The 18,992-nt window shown below is 47.0% G+C and overlaps 1 protein-coding gene across 4 annotated transcripts in view; it reads right to left on the bottom strand.

Annotated features, from left to right (window-relative positions):
* Nucleotides 1-2,769: 2,769 nt before the first annotated feature.
* Nucleotides 2,770-18,992, bottom strand: part of TBC1D16 (TBC1 domain family member 16) — a 28,798-nt gene continuing 12,575 nt past the window's right edge. For 3 of the 4 annotated variants that reach the window (XM_009276808.2, XM_009276807.2, XM_019471411.1), the window contains 9 exons: nucleotides 10,957-11,154; nucleotides 9,977-10,124; nucleotides 8,757-8,924; nucleotides 7,914-8,062; nucleotides 6,985-7,119; nucleotides 5,663-5,849; nucleotides 4,331-4,510; nucleotides 3,640-3,786; nucleotides 2,770-3,101 (listed from right to left, as the gene is read on the bottom strand). In XM_009276808.2, coding sequence (XP_009275083.1) covers nucleotides 2,856-3,101; nucleotides 3,640-3,786; nucleotides 4,331-4,510; nucleotides 5,663-5,849; nucleotides 6,985-7,119; nucleotides 7,914-8,062; nucleotides 8,757-8,924; nucleotides 9,977-10,124; nucleotides 10,957-11,154 — 1,558 coding nt within the window. In that variant the 3' untranslated portion in view covers nucleotides 2,770-2,855. The remainder of the gene's footprint in view (nucleotides 3,102-3,639; nucleotides 3,787-4,330; nucleotides 4,511-5,662; nucleotides 5,850-6,984; nucleotides 7,120-7,913; nucleotides 8,063-8,756; nucleotides 8,925-9,976; nucleotides 10,125-10,956; nucleotides 11,155-18,992) is intronic. The other variant, XM_019471412.1, reaches the window with a different exon arrangement.

Consider the following 18,992-nt stretch of genomic DNA (forward strand, 5'->3'; position numbering starts at 1 on the left):
CATTTTAATAGTGGAAAAATAATGCTAAAAATTATCTACTTCATCTCTTCCTATTATCTTTTACTGGCTGGGAACGACTGCTGCAGCAAAACCAGCTCCGGATCTTCCAGTCGGCGTTTGCTGGTGCCTCCCAGCCCGCTGCAAGCAGCTGGTGAGCCAAGGTGGGGTCTGCCCGCCCCGTGCCCAGCGTGCAGAGCCCAGCAGAGCTGCCCACGTGCCGGCTGCTCCTCGCGTAGCGCTCCCGGGGAGGCACCCGGCTGCTTTGGCGCTGACAGATGAGCCACGGTGGTGCGAAGGCATGGCGGTGATGCCCATCCGGCGCGAGGAGGCAGGTGGCAGCAGGTGGTGCCTGGCTCCTGCTGTCCCCATGGGGAGCCGGCGCCTGCCCGCGTTCCACCAAGCCGCTCTGCAGGAAGATGCTTCTGGCGTTTTCTGACATGTGGTTTTTCTGACCTTAGTTCAGCCACCACCACTTAGAGCTTGCATCTAGATGAACATATCGAGTGCTGCCACACGTCCCCAGGCTGAAATCAGCGGAGCCTGGGGAGAGCAAGGCAGACCCAGCACCCAACACGTCTCTTTGTACAGCTGCAAAAGGACTGGCTCAAGCTGTGGGGATGGTGTCTAGCCAAGTGCTGTCCCCCGACTATAAGGTACAGCACCCAGCCTGTACAGCAACATGCAACACAAATGCCTCACACAAACTTTTATTATTCACTGAAACATCATAAATCTCAAAGAACTCCCCGCTTCACAGCAAATCAGCCACCAGCCCTTATGTGAGGTGTCACCTCCTACAACCCCAGCACGCACCTGCAGCTTTGCAGCCTCGGTACTTCTCGAAGTCGGGCTATTTTGGAGGTGTGCGATACTGCAGTAGGTTTCACCGTTGCTCTCATCAAGGGGAAGGTTTTCACCCTCTGAATTAAAGGCACACAAATCAGGAGCCAAACTGTCCTTCTGCCACACAACAGCCGCTCTTTGGCGTGGTGCCTGCGTAGGGTCAAGTCTTCCTTCCCTTACGAACGCAGCGCGGACTTGGTACGTGTTGGTTTCACGCAAAGCGTCCCAGTTGCCAGCCTCCCTTCCCAGCAGGTACGCAGCACGTGGGCTCCACAACAGGCTGTGGGTAAGACGGCGTGGTGCGCGTAGGGTCAAGTCTTCCTCCCCTTACGAACGCAGCGCGGACTTGGTACGTGTTGGTTTCACGCAAAGCGTCCCAGTTGCCAGCCTCCCTTCCCAGCAGGTACGCAGCACGTGGGCTCCACAACAGGCTGTGGGTAAGACCTCGCATCAAGATTTTTAGAGAAATCTGCTTGTCAGATGCAGGAACCCGCTGCAGCACTACGCATGAGGATATGGGGTTTTCCACACGTGCCGCTAACAGGACAAACATGCCTGATAGGCAAAGCTGAAAAGTAAGCATGGACTTCGCACCCCACCAGACCAAGACGCAGTTGTATAAGAGAAGCAGCGTGGTTGAAGTGAGAGGGAGCAAGACAACCAGGAAAGGCTGCAAGACTTCATACGCCATGCAGAGGGATGCAGCAAAGCCGGTACAGCCCACTGTCACCGCGTCTCCTTTTTCATTCTTACAAGGAAACTATTCCCCCGGCTCTGTTTGGCACAAACGCTGGCTCAGGACACACCTTTGGATGCCACTGAATTTGGTAAGGACATTTGGCAACACGGCTGTGCTCAAGGCCCCAGCTCCACTTCTAGTTGGCAAATTTTATAGAAGACAAGAGGAGAAACATGCTGTCCTTTCAAAAGTACTTCAAGGGAAACCTTTATCAGGGACGGAGCTCAGCAAAAATGACTGCAACAAACCAAGTTTCATTTTCACTTTGGGGTGGGGAAGAGGGTGCACTACTGGCACCAGCTGAAGAGCCTACAGCCCACTTGGAGTGTATGTGCTACAGCCTATGGCAAAGACAGGTAAGGACAGTAAATATTCAGTAATTGAGAAGAGCCAAAGGAAGCACATTGGGAAACATACTGGAAACAACAGACTTCCATAAACAAATGCCTAAAGTCTGTAGTTGTCAGCATAAAGAAACAGCTTTGCTGTAACGTCGTGAAGAAGTAAACTTTGAAAGTTGTCTATGAAATACCCTGACTACAGAAAAGCAGTGCTTTAAGACCTGTGGCTGTACACTTTCTGTACAAATGGAAAAAAAATCATGCCAGCCAGTATACCATATAAAAAAGAAAAGGCGAGAGACAAGACCTTTAGGTGACCAGTTCTTCCTCGCCAACAAAGCAGACACCTTCCCTGCAATCCCAATAATCTGCAGTTTTATTTTTGGCAGATTATAATTAAAATGGTCTTTATGGCTTTAGAGAGAAGCCACTGAGCTGCACGTTTTGATTAAAGCAGAGAGTGCGTGTGTGCGGTATGCTCTGGATGAAGGGACATCGCAGAGAGAGGCCACAGCTCTGCTCCTTCCACCTGACCCACAAACGCTGCTGGTTGTACTTGGCTCTCTTTAGTGTTCTCATTTCTCATCAGCAAGTAACAAAGTTCTGGTTGCTAACCAGTCCAATCCCAGAGGCAGAATAAAAAGTCCTTGTTAAGACCTAGAAAAGCTTCATGTTTCTAACAAAATCAAATCCAAACACGTGCAAACACTGTTCCTGGTTTGATGCATTTCGTTCAGGTTCCACCTGAACGAAATTCCAGTGCACTGGAATTTGCTTTCCCTGTAGTGATTTCATTCCTTGTCCGTTCTCCACCTTTCAGTCTTCTCAGGAGCCTTGACAAGCTATCCCTCCATTTTTGTCTTCAACATCTTTTCCTATGCACATCCTTCCTTCCCTGCCCTCTTCCGCTGTCACACCCTGTTCCTCTACAGCTATTTTCGGAAAGCAAAGACGTCCCGTGTTTTCAAGCCTCTCTTGCCTTCGCTTCCTGGTTTAGGAGAAGACACTTCCGCCAGTCCCCCATACGGGCAGCTCTCGGACTCTGGGTGATGGCCAGAGCACTCCACAGCGGGGATGAAGCCACTGTCCCACATTCCTGTCCCACACAGCTTGCACAGGTCATGCAGGCTGCAGGGGATGCGGGGTAACAGGTGGAACTGATAGAGCAGACTCCTCGCCTAGAGGGGAGAGAGAGACAAAGTCATTCACTCCTCACCAGAGGACAAACACGGAGAGCAGAGGTAGCCCGTGGCCTCCCGTCCCATCCTCCTGTTTAGCTACCTTAGAAGAGTCAAAGCTTCAGCAAAGGAGCATCCCTCCTGAACACAAACCTGAAGGTGAAACAAGGCACTGGAGACACTGCCAGGTCACAGGAGCCGCCGCACGCTGCAGCACATCCCACGGCCTTGCAGTCACTCCCAGCCCGAGATGGACTGGGGGCCCTGGCACAAAGACGAACGGCTCTGTCTGCCGTTTCCCTGAGCATGTGCAAGGGTTATCCCAACCATACCGTTACCTCCTAAGCACTCTACAGCTACCCCTTATTTCTGCAAAACTTGTTTCCAGGTAAACAGCAGCATCCTACCCTCCCAGGCTCCAGACAAGCAGGGGGATACTGGAGATGCGGAAGATGAAGCATCACTCCCTGATTTTCCCAACGCCCTGACTCATCTCTTGGGCCTGAGTCTCGGCCCACATAAGCACACAGGCATTTACCTTCCTGAGTACAAGTTCTCCGTTCATGTGCATAGCCAGGTTGCCGAAATGCAGCAGCATCTGGTCAGTGGCCAGCTGTTGTTCAATGACGTCATCCCCGTAAATCACCACGATGGCCACACAGATAAAGAGGTGGAAATAGTCAGTCTGCAATGAGAAACCAGGGGCTGGAGTACAGCACATGGAGGCAGGGGTTTGACTTAACCTTCCCACCCTCCGCAAGCACGTCCTTAGCAGAGATTTTGTGCTCCTTCCAGTTTTGCCTAGTGATATACTGAAAATGGGTTATTGGTGAATTCTGAATCGCAGCTGAGTCAAAGTCTCTTGCTTTTAGAGCATGGGAGCAAGGTTTGGACCCCAGCTTTCAAAGCAGACTAGTGATTTTTGGGAAGAAGTTTTCCAGCTGTGTAAGAGAAGTCTGAACTTCAGAAGTGGATGTTCAGCACTTTCTGAAAAACCTCCTTTTGAAGCCTGGACATCCTCAAGTAGGAGAGGCAGGTGTCCATCCTCCGTGCTACATAGATAAACCTCTTTGATAGTTACAGACCCTTTGTAACACCTACTTATTTTGGATACTTTGCTACTAAGAGCCTTTAAGGAAGTGTTCTGCAACACTTGCTGAGATGGTGAAGATTCAGCAAAGGACACAGTGCCGCCCGGTGTGCGCTGTGCCCATCTCCAGCTCTCTAACCTGATAGTGAGCCCAGCATGCTTCCCACATGCGCAAAGCCTCAGCATCTGGAAATTCACGTTTAAAACAGAGGAGGATCCAACGGTGACAAAAAAGCATCTGCAGGCCATCCTCTCCCAAGGAAGAAAGGTGCTGGTAGAAGCGCGGGTGCATGAGCCGTAGCAGCTCTCGCAGGTACATCTGGAAAAGATGCTCTCAGCTCAGCCACTGCCTCGTGCACAAGGACTCGCGCCGCCCTCACCCGTCATCCCGGGGAGCCCCCCACAGCGTGCCAGACCTGGGCTCCCGCAGAGCTGGCCACAGTTCTCTTCTCTCACAAAAAGCTCCAGCTTTATGGCCTGTTTATTACAGCACAGCCAGGAGCACGCTTGGATCTATCATTAAAGGCCAGAGCTCACAGGCGACGGCAGCTATTTCACAAGGAAGGATGGAGGGTTAGAAGAAAAATCCCATGACAGCTACATTGTGAAAAGAAAGAAGGGGAGGGATTCAGGCTGAGGAAAGCAGCTAGAGCCTTAAAAACTAGAGAAAAGAAAGGACATCGCTATCTCTGGCAATATTTCATTTCAATAGAGGCCGAGCAATATGGAAGTGATTTTGGAAAGCCTGGCTATACAGGCACATTAGAGTGCATAAATCTGTACATTAACTAACTGCACCTCACCAGCAGCCTCCCATGGGGTTTCCACCACAAGTTTACCACTTTAAATTGGTGCCATCCTGACCCGGACAGGAGTGTTCAGGTTTAGAATGGATTTTTCAGGATCTTAACCAGAAAACAACTGACACTCATGTTAAAACCTAAAAAGTTCCCATTTTTAAACAAGATCACCTTATTTTAAGAACCTCTGTCAGATATATAAAGCTTTTCGTTTGGACATCGTTTTAAAAATCTTTTAAAAATATTAAGACCTTAAAAAAACCACCACAAAGAAGAGGGCTGCAGCTCAATCAACTCCTCTGCCTCATTCACACCAAATGCCCCAGAATCAGGACAAAAACGAACCAGCGAGTCTTCACTGCCTGAGAGAAGTGCAAAGAGAAAGCAAGCAGCATCCTAAATACATTTGGTCATAAAAGATTCCTTGAATTAGCACCCTTTAGCATAGCCCAGGTAACTTTACTCTGACAATTTATTGGCTATAAATGCCTCTGGAGTGTCCCAATCACCCAGGATCAATTTTATCCATCAGGTATTTTGTGGCTTTGGAGTGTGATTCGGCACGCTGGAACTCAACAGCCCAGGTAACTGCTCTATGGCATTCTTCTAATTTGACTGGGGAGAGGAGAAGCTAAAGACAGGGCTAAAGGGAGCTCAGCATTCAGCCTCACCAGCTGTTTCTCCATATCCTCATCCCGGGGTGAGCTGATGAAGATCGTGTTCTGCATCAATCCTACAAAGCACCAGAAAGTATCCGACTCATCTAGGACCTCTGCCAGGAGTGGGGCAACCAGGTCGGACATCCCCTGGGAGTATCCAATTGTTGGGTTAAATACTGCATAGTTCAGCAAGATCCTCCTGGAGAAGAGATGCAAATGGAGAGGTGAGACACGGAGGGGGCACGTCACAGCTGAGCGCAGCACCCTTTCCCTTCTACCCCAAACTCCCACCATACAGGCTGAGTCAGGCAGAGTGCAGAAAAGCAACAGATCATTCCTGCCATCTAAAAGATTAACTTGCAATTCCACCCGGAGGCTTGTGAACTTTTGAGCACCTGTACAGCATGTTGCATCCCACAGAATCGCTTTCCCTAAAACAACTAAATCTAGAAGCGTAACAAAGATACACTAACGCTATACCTAACTGGAACTCTCGTTTTTTAGGATTACAACATTTTGAATCAATCCAAAGAGGCTCCTGGATGGACAAGAACTCTGAAGAGCACGCAGCAGCCTAAGACAATGGATTTGAACAGAACTCCTTAGGCTCCTGTTTTCCAACTGCAGGCCAGCCCGCTGGGAACAGTGCAGTAGGAACAAGCAACACAGTTCATCTCAGGTACAAAGACACACAACCCTACTGTAAGGTGCTTTAACACATACAGATAAACCCTGCTGCAAACATCAGTCCAGTGAAATAAACTCCAGGAGAAGGTTTTGCATACATAGACACCAAAATATAAAAAGAAAAGGAGAATTTAAAAAGACTAAGAGGACAGAAACGAAGGGCCCATGGGAAAGGAGAGATGATGCCTACACATCCATGGGGCTCCAAGCCATACTGTTAGATGAAATCCAACTGTTTTGTAGGCACGCATTTACAAGTCACACACCCATGAAGCAGACTCTGGTGTGCTCATCCTCCACCCCATCAGGAGAACCACAGACCCAAGCAACTGCCCACAACCCTGCTGCAGCACCGATGACCCTCCCATAGCCACAGAAGGCTCACACCTCTTCTGTGCCTATGTATGCAGGGAAGCTAGGTGATGGGAGCAGGGTTATTATATCAAGAAGTAAATGGCTAAAGCAGCAGTAAAAGCACTGGGGAAGAAGTCCTTGTTTCTGCATCACTTGGTACCAGCCGCCACATGCACGGTGCTCTTCAGCATTCCCAAGGCAGCAACCTAGGCAGCCTGGGCCAGGGACGCTTACCGAGTTTCTACACATTCAGTAGGACACGTTGTTTGGGACACTAGAATCAGACACTTCACCTCATAGTTTCCACATTTGGGTTGTCCTCCCCTCGAAAGAACTGGTTGCTGCGGTCAGTCCTCACGACATCTTTATCTACTGTGAACTGTACTTTACGCCAAAAATCCTTCTGTTCATCTGGAGTCATCGAAAGCCTGAAAATTGAGCAGCAACAGGAGTGCGTTGCCAAGAGAGGAATATGATTGCCACAAGGAACAAAAAGCCTTATTTCAGCTTTAGTTTTCAGAGAAAAACTATTCCTGTACGGAGTTGTCCCATCACCTGAAAAACAGACAAGCAGGTCTGTTCAGAACAGCAGATTTTCTTTCCAAATGGATTACTAGAAGGAGCCTCCTGGGTTATAAATGGGATGATATGATGTGTTTTCTGCGATAAACTCCACTTCAGAAGCAGTCGGACTCTGCTCTCCACTGCTCCTTGTGGGTGGCACACCAGAACCCACCACTCTGTTTTGATTGTCTCCTAATTAATAATACTGTTGTCCTTCTCTGGCTTAAATGTACCCACATCTAGTTTACAACATACAGTTCTTGCAGTAATAACTTCCTTGAATTAGATATCTCTTCTTCTTCCCTATTTTTACAACCGATATATTTATAAAGAAATATAAGATCCCATTTTCACCTTCAGTGTTCTAAACCATGCTAAGCTGGTAGTCTTGCCTGTGAGATAAGCTTCCTTACGTGGTACTGGCGAGCCTGTTACAAAAACCCAAGTAAGATAATATTTGAGCTGTATGGTATTAGCTCCAGACCCTCAAGAGGTCAGCTGTGCCTGGTACACCTCCTTTACCATCCCTCTCGCTTCTCTACTCCAATCAGCTTCTTCTGAAACGAAGGAGGCAGAGACACCGTACGTCACCAGTGGTATTACTGCGACATCAGGCCTGAGGAGAGATGAGCAGGAGAGGATGAAGCTGGTCTGTTACCTTTTCTCCTGGATGTCAGAGTACTCCTTCCTCTTCTGCAGTCTCAGTGCCTCCCTTTCTTCAGAGGTGGACTCATAGCTGTAGTAGTGCAGCAGAAAGGGCCACACCTCCCCACGGATGGAAATATCAATCCCACCAAAGAAAATGGCCTGGAAGAAGGAGCAAAAGTTATGACTGGTACAGTTTTAACATTCCCAAAAACAGCAACAAGAAACTGCCCGCTACTATGCTTTGGTGGCTTTGCAGTTCTTTCCTGACAAGTGACGCCTTGATTCAAGCTCCTGCAATTTGCACATGTTTAGAGGGAAAGTGCTGGCCTTCTATTCCCAGACAAGACACAAATCGGGCTCATTTCAATGTCAATAACCCCCCCTGGAGAGGCTCTATGATTAACGTGTCGTTCTCATGTCACGGCTTAATCCCCAACCTTGGAGACACTGCATTTCACTGCAAACTTCTCTCTCAGGACCTGGACCCAGTGCTCCCCTGCAAGCCCTGCATTATTTCATACACTAATCTCAATTTTTCTGTCTTTGATTTGTTCACACTGCATTTTGCAAACACGGCTAGCACTGGACACTTTGGTTCACTAATTCCAACCGGCAGCAGAAGCCGGAGAGCTCACCCTCCTCGGTCAGAGAGATGCTCTACCATCCTGCCTGCAGCAGACTCATCTGCAGTCCCAGCAAGACCTCCAGCCAAGCACTATATGCCAGTCTTTATGCTCTCAACTGCCCAGTTCTTGCCCCCAGCATGAAAACAAACTCTTGCAGCTTCCACTTGGGGACTCGCACTCTGCGGCAGGAGAGAAAGGATCAAAACCGCAGCAGCCAGCCCTCTCACCTTCTGCAGCTTGTACTCCTCTTCCACCTGTCCGGATTCATTCAGGTGATGGAGCCAGGCAGACACATCAAGACGCTTGTACGTGTTCTCCTCCGGGTGGGTTTCTGAGGAGGGCAGCTTGGGACGGCGGATGGAGAACTGCATACATGTTTTCTCATCAGTAAGCTGCTGAACGGGGGGAAAACAAAACAAAAAACTGGAGGTAGGAGCCAGAGATAGCAGCAGAGTATGAAACCCAGCAATTTTCAGAGCAGGAAAACCTTTTTGCATGGTTCACGTAGGATTAAGCACTGAGGCGCTGCACTTGGGGAGGGTTTTTTTTAAATTCCAACCATTACAATAGCAAGAGTGATTAGAATAATTAAAAATCTGAGTACCACAAAACAGCTTCGTCTTAAAAAAAAATTGTTTTCATTCCTCCCCCAATCTTATCCCTGACCTGAAACTGAATTAATGCTGCTTACAGCAAAACTTCACCCTGCCAGGAATGCCTGCAATAAATTACATATGATTGGCCATATACAAAGGGATTGCTGTTAGGCAAGCAGGGAACTGCACTGCCAGGCTCTCTAAGGGCACTCATGATCCCAGTGCAAGACTGCAGCTGACATTTAATTTAAAAATCAAAGGTTGTTCAATGCAAAAAGTGAGCCCATGCGACCATAATAAGAAAAGCAGCAGGGGGCTCTGTGGGAAGGATGGAAATTTAAAAATCACTGTTTCTAATAAGCACATACAGTATCTTAAACAGATAATTAAAGAGCTCTTATCACATTTGTATGTAGATTGAACAAAATATGGCAAGATGCCTTGTCAAAACATTTTCCAATGCAGTGTGCTACGCTTCACAAAATGGATGAAAGACTCTGACAGAATTTCAGACCTACCACTGCAGATTTCCCAGCCACCTTACATGCCTAAAGCACAGTGCTGACCTGTCGGGTCTAGCAAAATAACTACCCAAGCAAGTCTTCTGGATTATCTTCCCCCATATTCCACAGGCAGAACAGGAATGGATGGGGATAAGCGAGCACAACAGAGACCTCACGTCCGACTCGCAGTTGCATCCTAAACAACATCCAACACATTGTAGCTTTCTGCCTGACTTGGTGACATGAACTTATAGCTTCATTTCTCCAACACACTCCCCTGGCTAAAAACCTAAGCGTGAAACATCTGCTAGAAAAACCCTCTTTGCCCCATGAGCCTTGCTCAGGTACCTGGTCCTTGAGATGGGTCTCTGTGCAGTACTTCCATTGCTGAAACACCTCAGACAATTTATCCAGGCCACCATGGTGAAAATGGAAGATCTTGTACTGGCTCTCCCTGCTCGCAACAACCAGTTGTCCACAGGTGCATGCCTCGTCGCTGTGGGACAAAACAACGGGGGAGAACAACCTGCATTTATTGCCCAGGATAACGAGGAAGGGGAAACATCACATGAAAGAGATGTGGAAAGCAAATTAAAAAGAAGCGTAGCATGAAATCGTCCCTTAAAACAGGGCGCAGAAGTAATTTTACAGCTCTGGGACTCGATGATCCTTATGGGTCCCTTCCAACTTGAGATATTTTATGATTCCATGATATGGCCATAGTGACCATTTTCCCCAAGAAGCTCCACTCATGCCTGGTAACGGGCAGTCTTTTACCCTTCCACCATGTGAAGGAATTAAATTTTGTCTTCCCTCGAGAACAAAAACCCAAGAAGTCTGCCCCAGCAACATTAAGGCAGTACACAAAGTCAGCTCCTAGCGATGAGCTGACTTGGTCGCACACAGCATTGTCTAAAGAAGCAGGGAGTGAGAGCAAAAAGAGAGAGTAAAAATGTTTTTAATAACTTTTGTAATAATTTGAAAGATAACTGAAGAGGCTAAGAGCAGCAGGACCCTAGAGGAGCCCTGGTGAGGGGCAGGCAAGGGAGAAGGTACCATAGATAAAGAGATGTTTTCCACACCTCCAGGTTATTTTAAACATTTTTGGTAAGATAGCTAAGAGCAACCTTTACCTTACTAGGGAAAAAAATCCTTTAGGCCCCATAACTGTAATTCAGAGGCTCTCCCGGGGAAGGCTGACACTTGCTTTCCTGCAGACAACCATTAGGGAAAGACTTCCAAGGAGGACTGCAGAAGCCATCTGCCCCCAGAGCCCAGTGCGCACTGATCCAGAGCACACACAAATATCACACACAATAATACGTTACCTGAAGAAGAGGCGAAGGGATCTCATTTGTCCCAGGTCCACTCTAAAGACACCACAGACCTGCTCCAGGGCAAACACTTTCTGCTGTTCATCCCATCTGGTGCTCTGCGTTTGCCCATTATTCTCCTGGAACTGGGCACTGGTGTCGAGGCTGGAGGCAGAGCTGGTGGAGCAGGTCATGCGATTGTCACACGTGTCCCTGCAGACAAGAGCGTGGAGGAAGAAAGCCCCACAAGACATCAGCCAAAGAAGACTGCATTTACATGCAATAACCACAAATGCTCCAAGTTAAAAATCCTTTGACAGAGCTCTGAAATTGGAATTCAGTGCAGGTCTAAGGAGTCAATAACCGACAGCCCACATAAGAGATTAAATTATTGTTATTTAAACTAATTCCCTCCCATCCCAAAAAACCGATCCTGTTTTTGGTCTGCTCCTGAATTCCACACAGAACCGGGGAGAGCGAAAACCATTCCTCAAAATACTGACTTTTGAGAAGGCAAAATTAAGAAGCCCAGAGTGGGAACAGCCCAGACTGCTCCGAGGAACAGCCCGTCCTCTGCTCCTTCGTCGCAGCACAAAGACCAGTTTGGGGATCCCGCCAGTCCAGCAGGCACTTGCCTGCCCTCCAGCCCACACCACAGAGCCCTGAGCTGCAGGACCCCTTCAAACCATTATGCCTCTGGGACTGATGACCCCTTGGGATGGAAAATGTTGGGCCATTGAAAAAACATGACTGCAGAAGCACAGGTCCTCGACAGGCTGCTTCAGCAGCTCCAGCAGCACTCAGTGAATAACTTCCAAAGGAAGAGACTTCTTGCCCCAAAGCTCAAGCAACCTCCTCAGCATGCAGCTCAGCTGCCCCGCACCGGGCCAGGGACAGGAGGAGTGAGCGCATTCAGACAGCAGCATTGACTGGGGATCTCCTCTGGAAAATTCCCTCAGTGACCAGTAAGATCCAAAGGTATTTCCCCTGAACTCAAGTTTCTTATTACGCATTTGCAAGTGGACCTGACAAGCCTGGATTCATGCGTATAAACTTCAGACAAATGGTTTTCGCTTGCAAACTTGAAACTTCGGAGAGTTAAGGAGCGGGAAATTACGCATGAGCTCTTTAACCCGCCGCAAAGTAGAGAAAGTGAACCCAGCCGTTTTCCAATATGCTAGGAGCTCACTGTGCCCCAGATATTTATCTTTAAGAGTAAACTGAGTTTAGATTAAAAAAACCCACATGCCCGCCACCAGCCCTGATCCCAAAAGAAAAATATCACTACTTTGAGAATTAAGTGAATCTGAAACTGTGACCCCTTGATTCTTAAAAAGGCCAATACATGTGAACAATCTCAGCGCAAGCTCTGAATGGGTTCCGCTGTGAAATCAGGGTTTGCAAAACAAGGCAAGTAGCAGGTATAAAGACAGCCCCCTGCAATGCCACTTTATGCAATGTTTTCTAATCCGCTTATCTAACAATGTAGGCACTGAACGCTGAAAATCACACACTGAGCATGCATCTGCAGCACACCACATCAGTATGCTTTCCAAGCCTGGCTACAGTGCCTCTTCCACAGGGACGAGCCTTATTTGCAGCGTCTACCCATGGTTCAGGTCATTGCATTCCAATGGACAGGTCTCCGGACATCCCAGTTAGTTGTGGGTTAAATTTTTAACCAAGCCCCCTGCGAGCCGCCCAGTTCAAATGTATGACTCAAAACCTTAGTGCCCACACGCATGGGAAACAAATCCCCGAGCCCTCTTCTCTAGTTCTGCAGCATTATGTAGATGAGACGAAGTCTGTTTTACTTTCAGCCAAAAGAGCGGCTTCGCTACTCTGTTCATGAAGTTCTGCTGCTCCATTTTTCTGAAAGAAGGCATCACAGCAAAACTTACATTCAAGCCATTTGGAGGTTGAGGTCTTAGAAGTGACACGGCAATATCGCCATGCGAGCAGGGACCATACGACATACCCAAACTCACTCAAGGACGAACGACAGCAGTTTTTCTAGGGTAGATACCGGGATACTTCCAGCCTCACAAGCACAGCTACACACCATCACCTGCACCTTGTGAATAATTCCATGAAAATTGTACTGGCCTTTGTGAAAAATCAAGCGTTACTTTCTGATAAAGCTGCAAAATATAACACTTTCCTACAACATTCAGTATCTCATGTTAATGCAGAAGTAATAGGAGTCCTGGTACAAGACACTTGTGCTGAACTGCTTGCTATAAGCAGCTGGTATTTATGGAGCAACACTTCATAACAGCCACAGCTGGTTACACAGGATTTTCCTGGAAGAGATGACTCAAACCAGCTCAAAGACTAAGCAGAGGCAACCATTTTTCTAAAACTCTTGCAAAGATGAACTGGTCAGTATGACAAAGAGCTGGAAGACGTGTTGGTTGTGAGGATCATTGTCCCTGCTGTTCCCTCGTCACAGACGCCAACGTGCCCATTCTTCAAGAGCATCATCTCAAACGACCAGTGGCAGAGAGACGACTGCCAAGAAACGATAGTTACCAGTAGAGCTGGGCAGGCTCGCTTTGATCCCGGGGAATCGTGTAGCTCCTCAGTACAGAACGCTACTGCCAGCTGCAGTTACTCGCTACGTAACCAAAATCTGCTTCAGATACACAAGTAGCTACCCGAAAACTCAGAGGCTGGAGAGCCCAGTCACAAAGATGCTGGCAATGTTATATTTTCTAGAAATGCTTCTTCAAGACAAATGTTTACAGTTCACATTTAGCCACTAGTTACAAGCTTGTGCACGCATCCAACATACACGGAAGCAATCTGAAGCAACACGTTGCTAAAGTGGATTTACCCTTTCTGGACAGCAAAAAGCCAGTGAGTGTAAGCACGGTGCCTCAGAGTGTGCAGCCCAGGGAAATTCCAATGTTTTCACTGATGTAGAAGATGAAATCTGAAAGAGCCATCTGTGCACCCCGTGCCCTTCGGAGAGGTCAATAAACATGTACATTCATACACAGTATAGATGCAGAGAGAGTACCACCTCAGACATTGGGGCATACCTAGTCACTGTGGAAATTAAGAAAACAACCTCACTGTGTTTAAAATTACTTTTTCCTGTATATATTGATTGAAAAAAATTGAAATGATTCTAATCTGTTGGACTACTTTGTAAAATATTTTTAATATTGAGATTATTCTGTACTTAAGTAACAACAAGTAGTATGATCAATGCTAATTTTGTGGATTTTGGGGAGTCCTCTAACTAGGCACACAAGATACACAGATGCAAGGGAAGAATTCTCCAATGTATTATTTGTCAGGCTATTATATCTGCTAGATGAGGGATTTATACCAGAGTGCCCTGCAAAAGCAGGGAGCTGAAGCACTGCAAGGCAAATAGCTGGAGGAACATTCCAGAGAGACTTCGGGTTGTGGGATCCAGGAAAAACAGAGCGCCAGCTAGTATACAGCACTGCTCAGCAAAACAAGAGGACAAGTGCAATGGTCCACGGGAATAAAAGGGACAGGGGAAAAAAAATAAGGAGGATTAGCAAAACCTGAGGCAGGAAACCCACAGACATATTCATGATTCCACTTAAGCCTTTTCCCCTTACTGAAGTCGCATTACTCTTTTGTCTCAAAATACATCTCATTCTTGCTGCTGAGCAAGACCAGGTGGTGATGTATTTTCTCCACTCAACAATCAACTACAGCAAGCAACCGTATCTACATTCCTCAAGCTTTGGCAGCCCCTAAGAAAGCAAGCGCTTGCATAAGGCAGCCACCGTCCTCCTCCCACCGCACGGGAACGCTCGTGCACGCCCGATCCGAGGAGGTCAGCCACACTTGGCAAGTGCGACTTTCGACGTGGAGTAATGTAGTAATGGGACCTGACTTACTGTTCGGTCAAAGCATTTGTACACACCTACTGCATAAAGAGAGATAAAACCAATTATTATTTCTGTTACAGAGCCAGGGCAGAGACCCGCACCAATTACATGGGAAGGCTATCTCAGCAACAGAGATCTAATAACTCATTTTACGACATGATGTGACAAATGTAATTATAAGAGGGAAAGGGCCTGAAGATTATAGTCACGATGTGGCAGTTACCTAAGCTGTCAGCGTGCACCACCTGATTCCCAGAGAGCCTCTTGCAAGAACCAAACCCTCCTCAGTTGGCTCTCCATCACCATTGTACTAAAGCACGCCTTCGCTAATAACAGCTTTCCTTACCGCCCGAGCTATTCCTGCACGCCGGCTTGTGAAGCGTCATTTACAGACAATAAGTATCATCATAATGTATGAGCATCCATGTAATGGGAATTACATGCCCCTTTTCCTCCCCAGGGGTTAGCATTTCTCTGTTTCTCCACTATTCCCCACAGGCACTGACCTTCTAGGTTCCTCTTCTTTCCAGCAAGGTGAAATAGCTCATGGCAGCATCAGCTGCCTAAAATGTCTAAGACAGATAGCTTCAAATAAATAATCCATCAATAAAAGTTCAAAGCTATCCTGAAATGCCTAAAAATTTAGTGTAGTGACTGTACAAAGTGAGGTAATATCAGGCAGCTGGAACCCAAATCTATTGTTCTGATTAAAAAAAGTGTCCTTGACAATATACATATATAATGAGTTGTGAAACACGCTGACTTCAGTGGCGTATAAAAGACATGCAAAAGAAAACAGATTGGTAATTTGGGATCATAAAAAATTTGTCGAAATATTTCTGGTCCTTCCAAGTCACGCTGCAGAGGAAGACTGGAAGGACATCGTGGGATGGCACCAGCTTCCAGAGGAGCGTGGCCATGCAGAGCCAGATGTTGACAGTGAAACGCTGCAGTCGCACCAGCTACTCGCATCTGACCAGCACAGATGAGTAACTAGGTTAAGAATTGTGTTAAATTCACCCTTTGGCTGAAAATATTTGGAACTTGAAGTTCCTTTGCCTCAGAGAGCCCGAACAGAATCGATTTACACTGACCTCGGTGAACAGGGAAAAAGGTGTTAGATAGTCTGGATGAAAGCCTAACCAGAATTTCTGAAATTAAATGTCAAAACATCCTCATGTGGAAGCGTATCTATACGTCTGCAAACACGCATGGAAACAAATTCTTCCTATTTGTTAGGGAAACCTGTGAACAACTGCCCAGGACGTTACAGTACAAAGTACACGAATGTCAACATGGACTTTCCAAAAGCTTGTTCCACAGGCTTTCCATTGATCTGTTTGCTTTCAAAACATAAATTTCCCTGCGTTGAACTGCACTAAATGCTATTTAGTAGCTAATTAACTTTCTGTGCTGAAAACCTCCTGTAATTGCACTTCTTTCACCTTTTTTAGCCCGTGTCCTCCAGGGAACCCAAGCTGTCCTACGGCATTTGTTCTGCTCATTTCTATCTCACAGGCACAAGTTCCTTCCTGACACCAGACTGCCAATCACGGCTGCAGAGGTCACTGGAGACCAAATTAGGAGCACTCTGCCTCTGACAAACTTGCTTTGCTTAGCTTGCCATAAAGGGAAAATAAAAGGTTATGAAAAATAATTGTATCCTTTCATGCTCGGCACCAGGAAGCAGATTCAACAGCGCTTCTAAAAGTCAGTGTATTATTGTTAGTCACTCTTCTTATTGTCAATGTTATTAACGATATTCAAAGAACAAGCTGTTTACATCTTAAAAGCGTTGGAATCCCTCCCTCCCCCCGTACAGGAAAAGAGCAGAAGAAGGTTTGTGGTTACCAGCCATCTACGCGTTGGCCACCTCACCGGCACACGCTGCGGGGAGGGCAGCCACTTCTACATTCACCCCCTGACCTTGGACTGTAACAACAAGTTCACGATCAGGGACGGGGCTCTGAATTAACATTAACTCTGCGAACACAAGCCTGACAAATAAGATATTTTAACACAACGGAACGAGGGACTCAAGGAAACCCGATTATGCAGCTTTGCCTTCCGATAGGCGTAATTGGTTTGTCCTTGAGAAATAAAGATCAAAACAATTTATTATGCTTTACGGGGCTATTGCAATCCACTTCTACAGCACCCTGCCTGCCTTCCCAGAGCACACACAACCAGCCGGCGCAGGTAGAACATGCAGCGTCCACCTCTGCCGCCGGTTTATCACCCCAAATCTTCATGGACAAAAGCCAACCTGTGTGGCGGAGCGGCTGGCACCTCGGGACGACCCACCTCTGCAGCGGCGCTGGGTGCTGCCTTCCTGCCCCGCTCCGCCGAGGAGGGCGGCAGCTGAGCGAGAAGCCTCACTACACTGGGGGCTTTGTTGCTCCCAATTCATTCCTCCAAGTCCTCATGGCCTGAAGGGAAGCCGAGCGATTTTAGCCAGCAAGAGGGGGCATTAGAAAAACAGCCCCGCTTACCTCCAAAGGGTTCCCCCCAACTGCTGTAAATTAAACCAAAAAGGAAACAAAATAAACTGAGAATTCTTGAGTTAATTATTTTGAATGCAAATGGGAAGGGAAAAAAAAACCCCAGAAGTTTGTAGTGAATTAATGTGTGTTTTAATCTCTTTTACCCAATCAAAGTCTGGAATGTGATAAACATACACCTTCAGTTAAAAGACAAGCGATCTGTTTTTCACGGATGAGACTTCCAGACAGGTGTAGGCTGCTTAGGTAAAACCCAAGCAAGGTCCTTCTCTGTGACTTCTTGTTGCAGTGAGGTAGCAGTGGCAGAGTTAGCAGTTCGATGCTTATGAATAAAATACACATAGCTCCCGAGAAGCCAAACACAACAAATCATTTAGAGCCGAGCGTATGCTGCTCAATGATGCAAATGTTACCTTCATTTTAAGGAAGGAAAATATTCCAAAAGCTGAATGGCAGATTTTTACAATCCATGCAGAGAAGGGGCACCTCATACCTAGGCTTTCGCTCATTAATAAATCAATCGAAATGCAACACTTAAAAAAAAAATAATCCCTAGATGGAAAAAGTGATTTCTCAGCAAAACCCGAAAAAGAATGTTTGCTTTTCAGCCTATTCCAGACTGGAAAAGGGGACCTTTCTTACCAGTGTTTATTTTATATTTAAAATCAATGGATTATTTTGCTTTTTTCTTTCAGTTCTATCCATGCAAAAATAAAATTCTACACTAATTATGCTAATTACAATCAAGCCTTCAAAACCCTGGTCCCTTGAAAGCCCTGAAGATTACCTTTGTTCTTATATTCTTGGCTCTAAGCAATGAATTGGGAATTTCAGGGGGACTTTTTACTGACAAAGTTAACCAACTCCCTGGACTCTGCACCGCTGCTGACCCAGTATTAGCAGAGCCAACACCACCCAGAGAGAATTTCACTGTTTCCACAATACAATGCGGATTTCCCAAGGGGAGAGCTTTCTTCAAGTAGCAGAAAAGGGAGAGGAAAAAGGAGAGCTGACTAAGAGCATGTTTCAGAGTTACTGTAAATGCTTAACGCTGTTATAATTGCGAGGGCCGAGCCAAGAAGACAGAGACTATGCAGATTTATTTGCATATACTGTTGTACTTTCAGAGGGGACATGCTCTTTATTTTGATCTAGTTAACGCAATTCTTCCCTCACAAAGCTATGGATACCTGCCAGCACCATTTATCTCCACTCTCAATTAGGATTTCTGGGCGTTACGATCGTATAAATAAGTAACAGAAGAAATGCAAGAATATCCTGGGAAAAGGCACTTTATTGCAATGCCTCCCAGAAAAAACAGCCACTGTTGTATTTTACTCTGCTCCTGCCTACCAGATCTCCCTGCTCTTGCAGTTAGACCGGTCTGTAACGCCAGCCTTCCCAAACCCACTGCCCACTCGGGAAGAGCCCTGCGCTCCCTCAGAAATTCTCTGTTTCCCTTGGACAAGCCCACGCTGTAATTCCCTGTAAATAATTCTGTTTCGCTGCAGTTACACAAGAGAAGAACACTGGTGCGGAGCCACCGCCCCTCAGCCCTGGTGCACGGAGGGCTGCGGCGCTGGACCTGCACCACCCTCGGGCAAAGCGCTCCCTAACGCGGCTCTCCTGAGGCAGAACAGGGGCTGGAAGGAGCCGGGCCCTCCGCTTTACCGGC

Source organism: Aptenodytes forsteri, unplaced genomic scaffold (assembly GCF_000699145.1).
Source record: "Aptenodytes forsteri isolate BGI_AS27 unplaced genomic scaffold, ASM69914v1 Scaffold34, whole genome shotgun sequence".
NCBI classification, from domain to species: Eukaryota; Metazoa; Chordata; class Aves; order Sphenisciformes; family Spheniscidae; genus Aptenodytes; species Aptenodytes forsteri.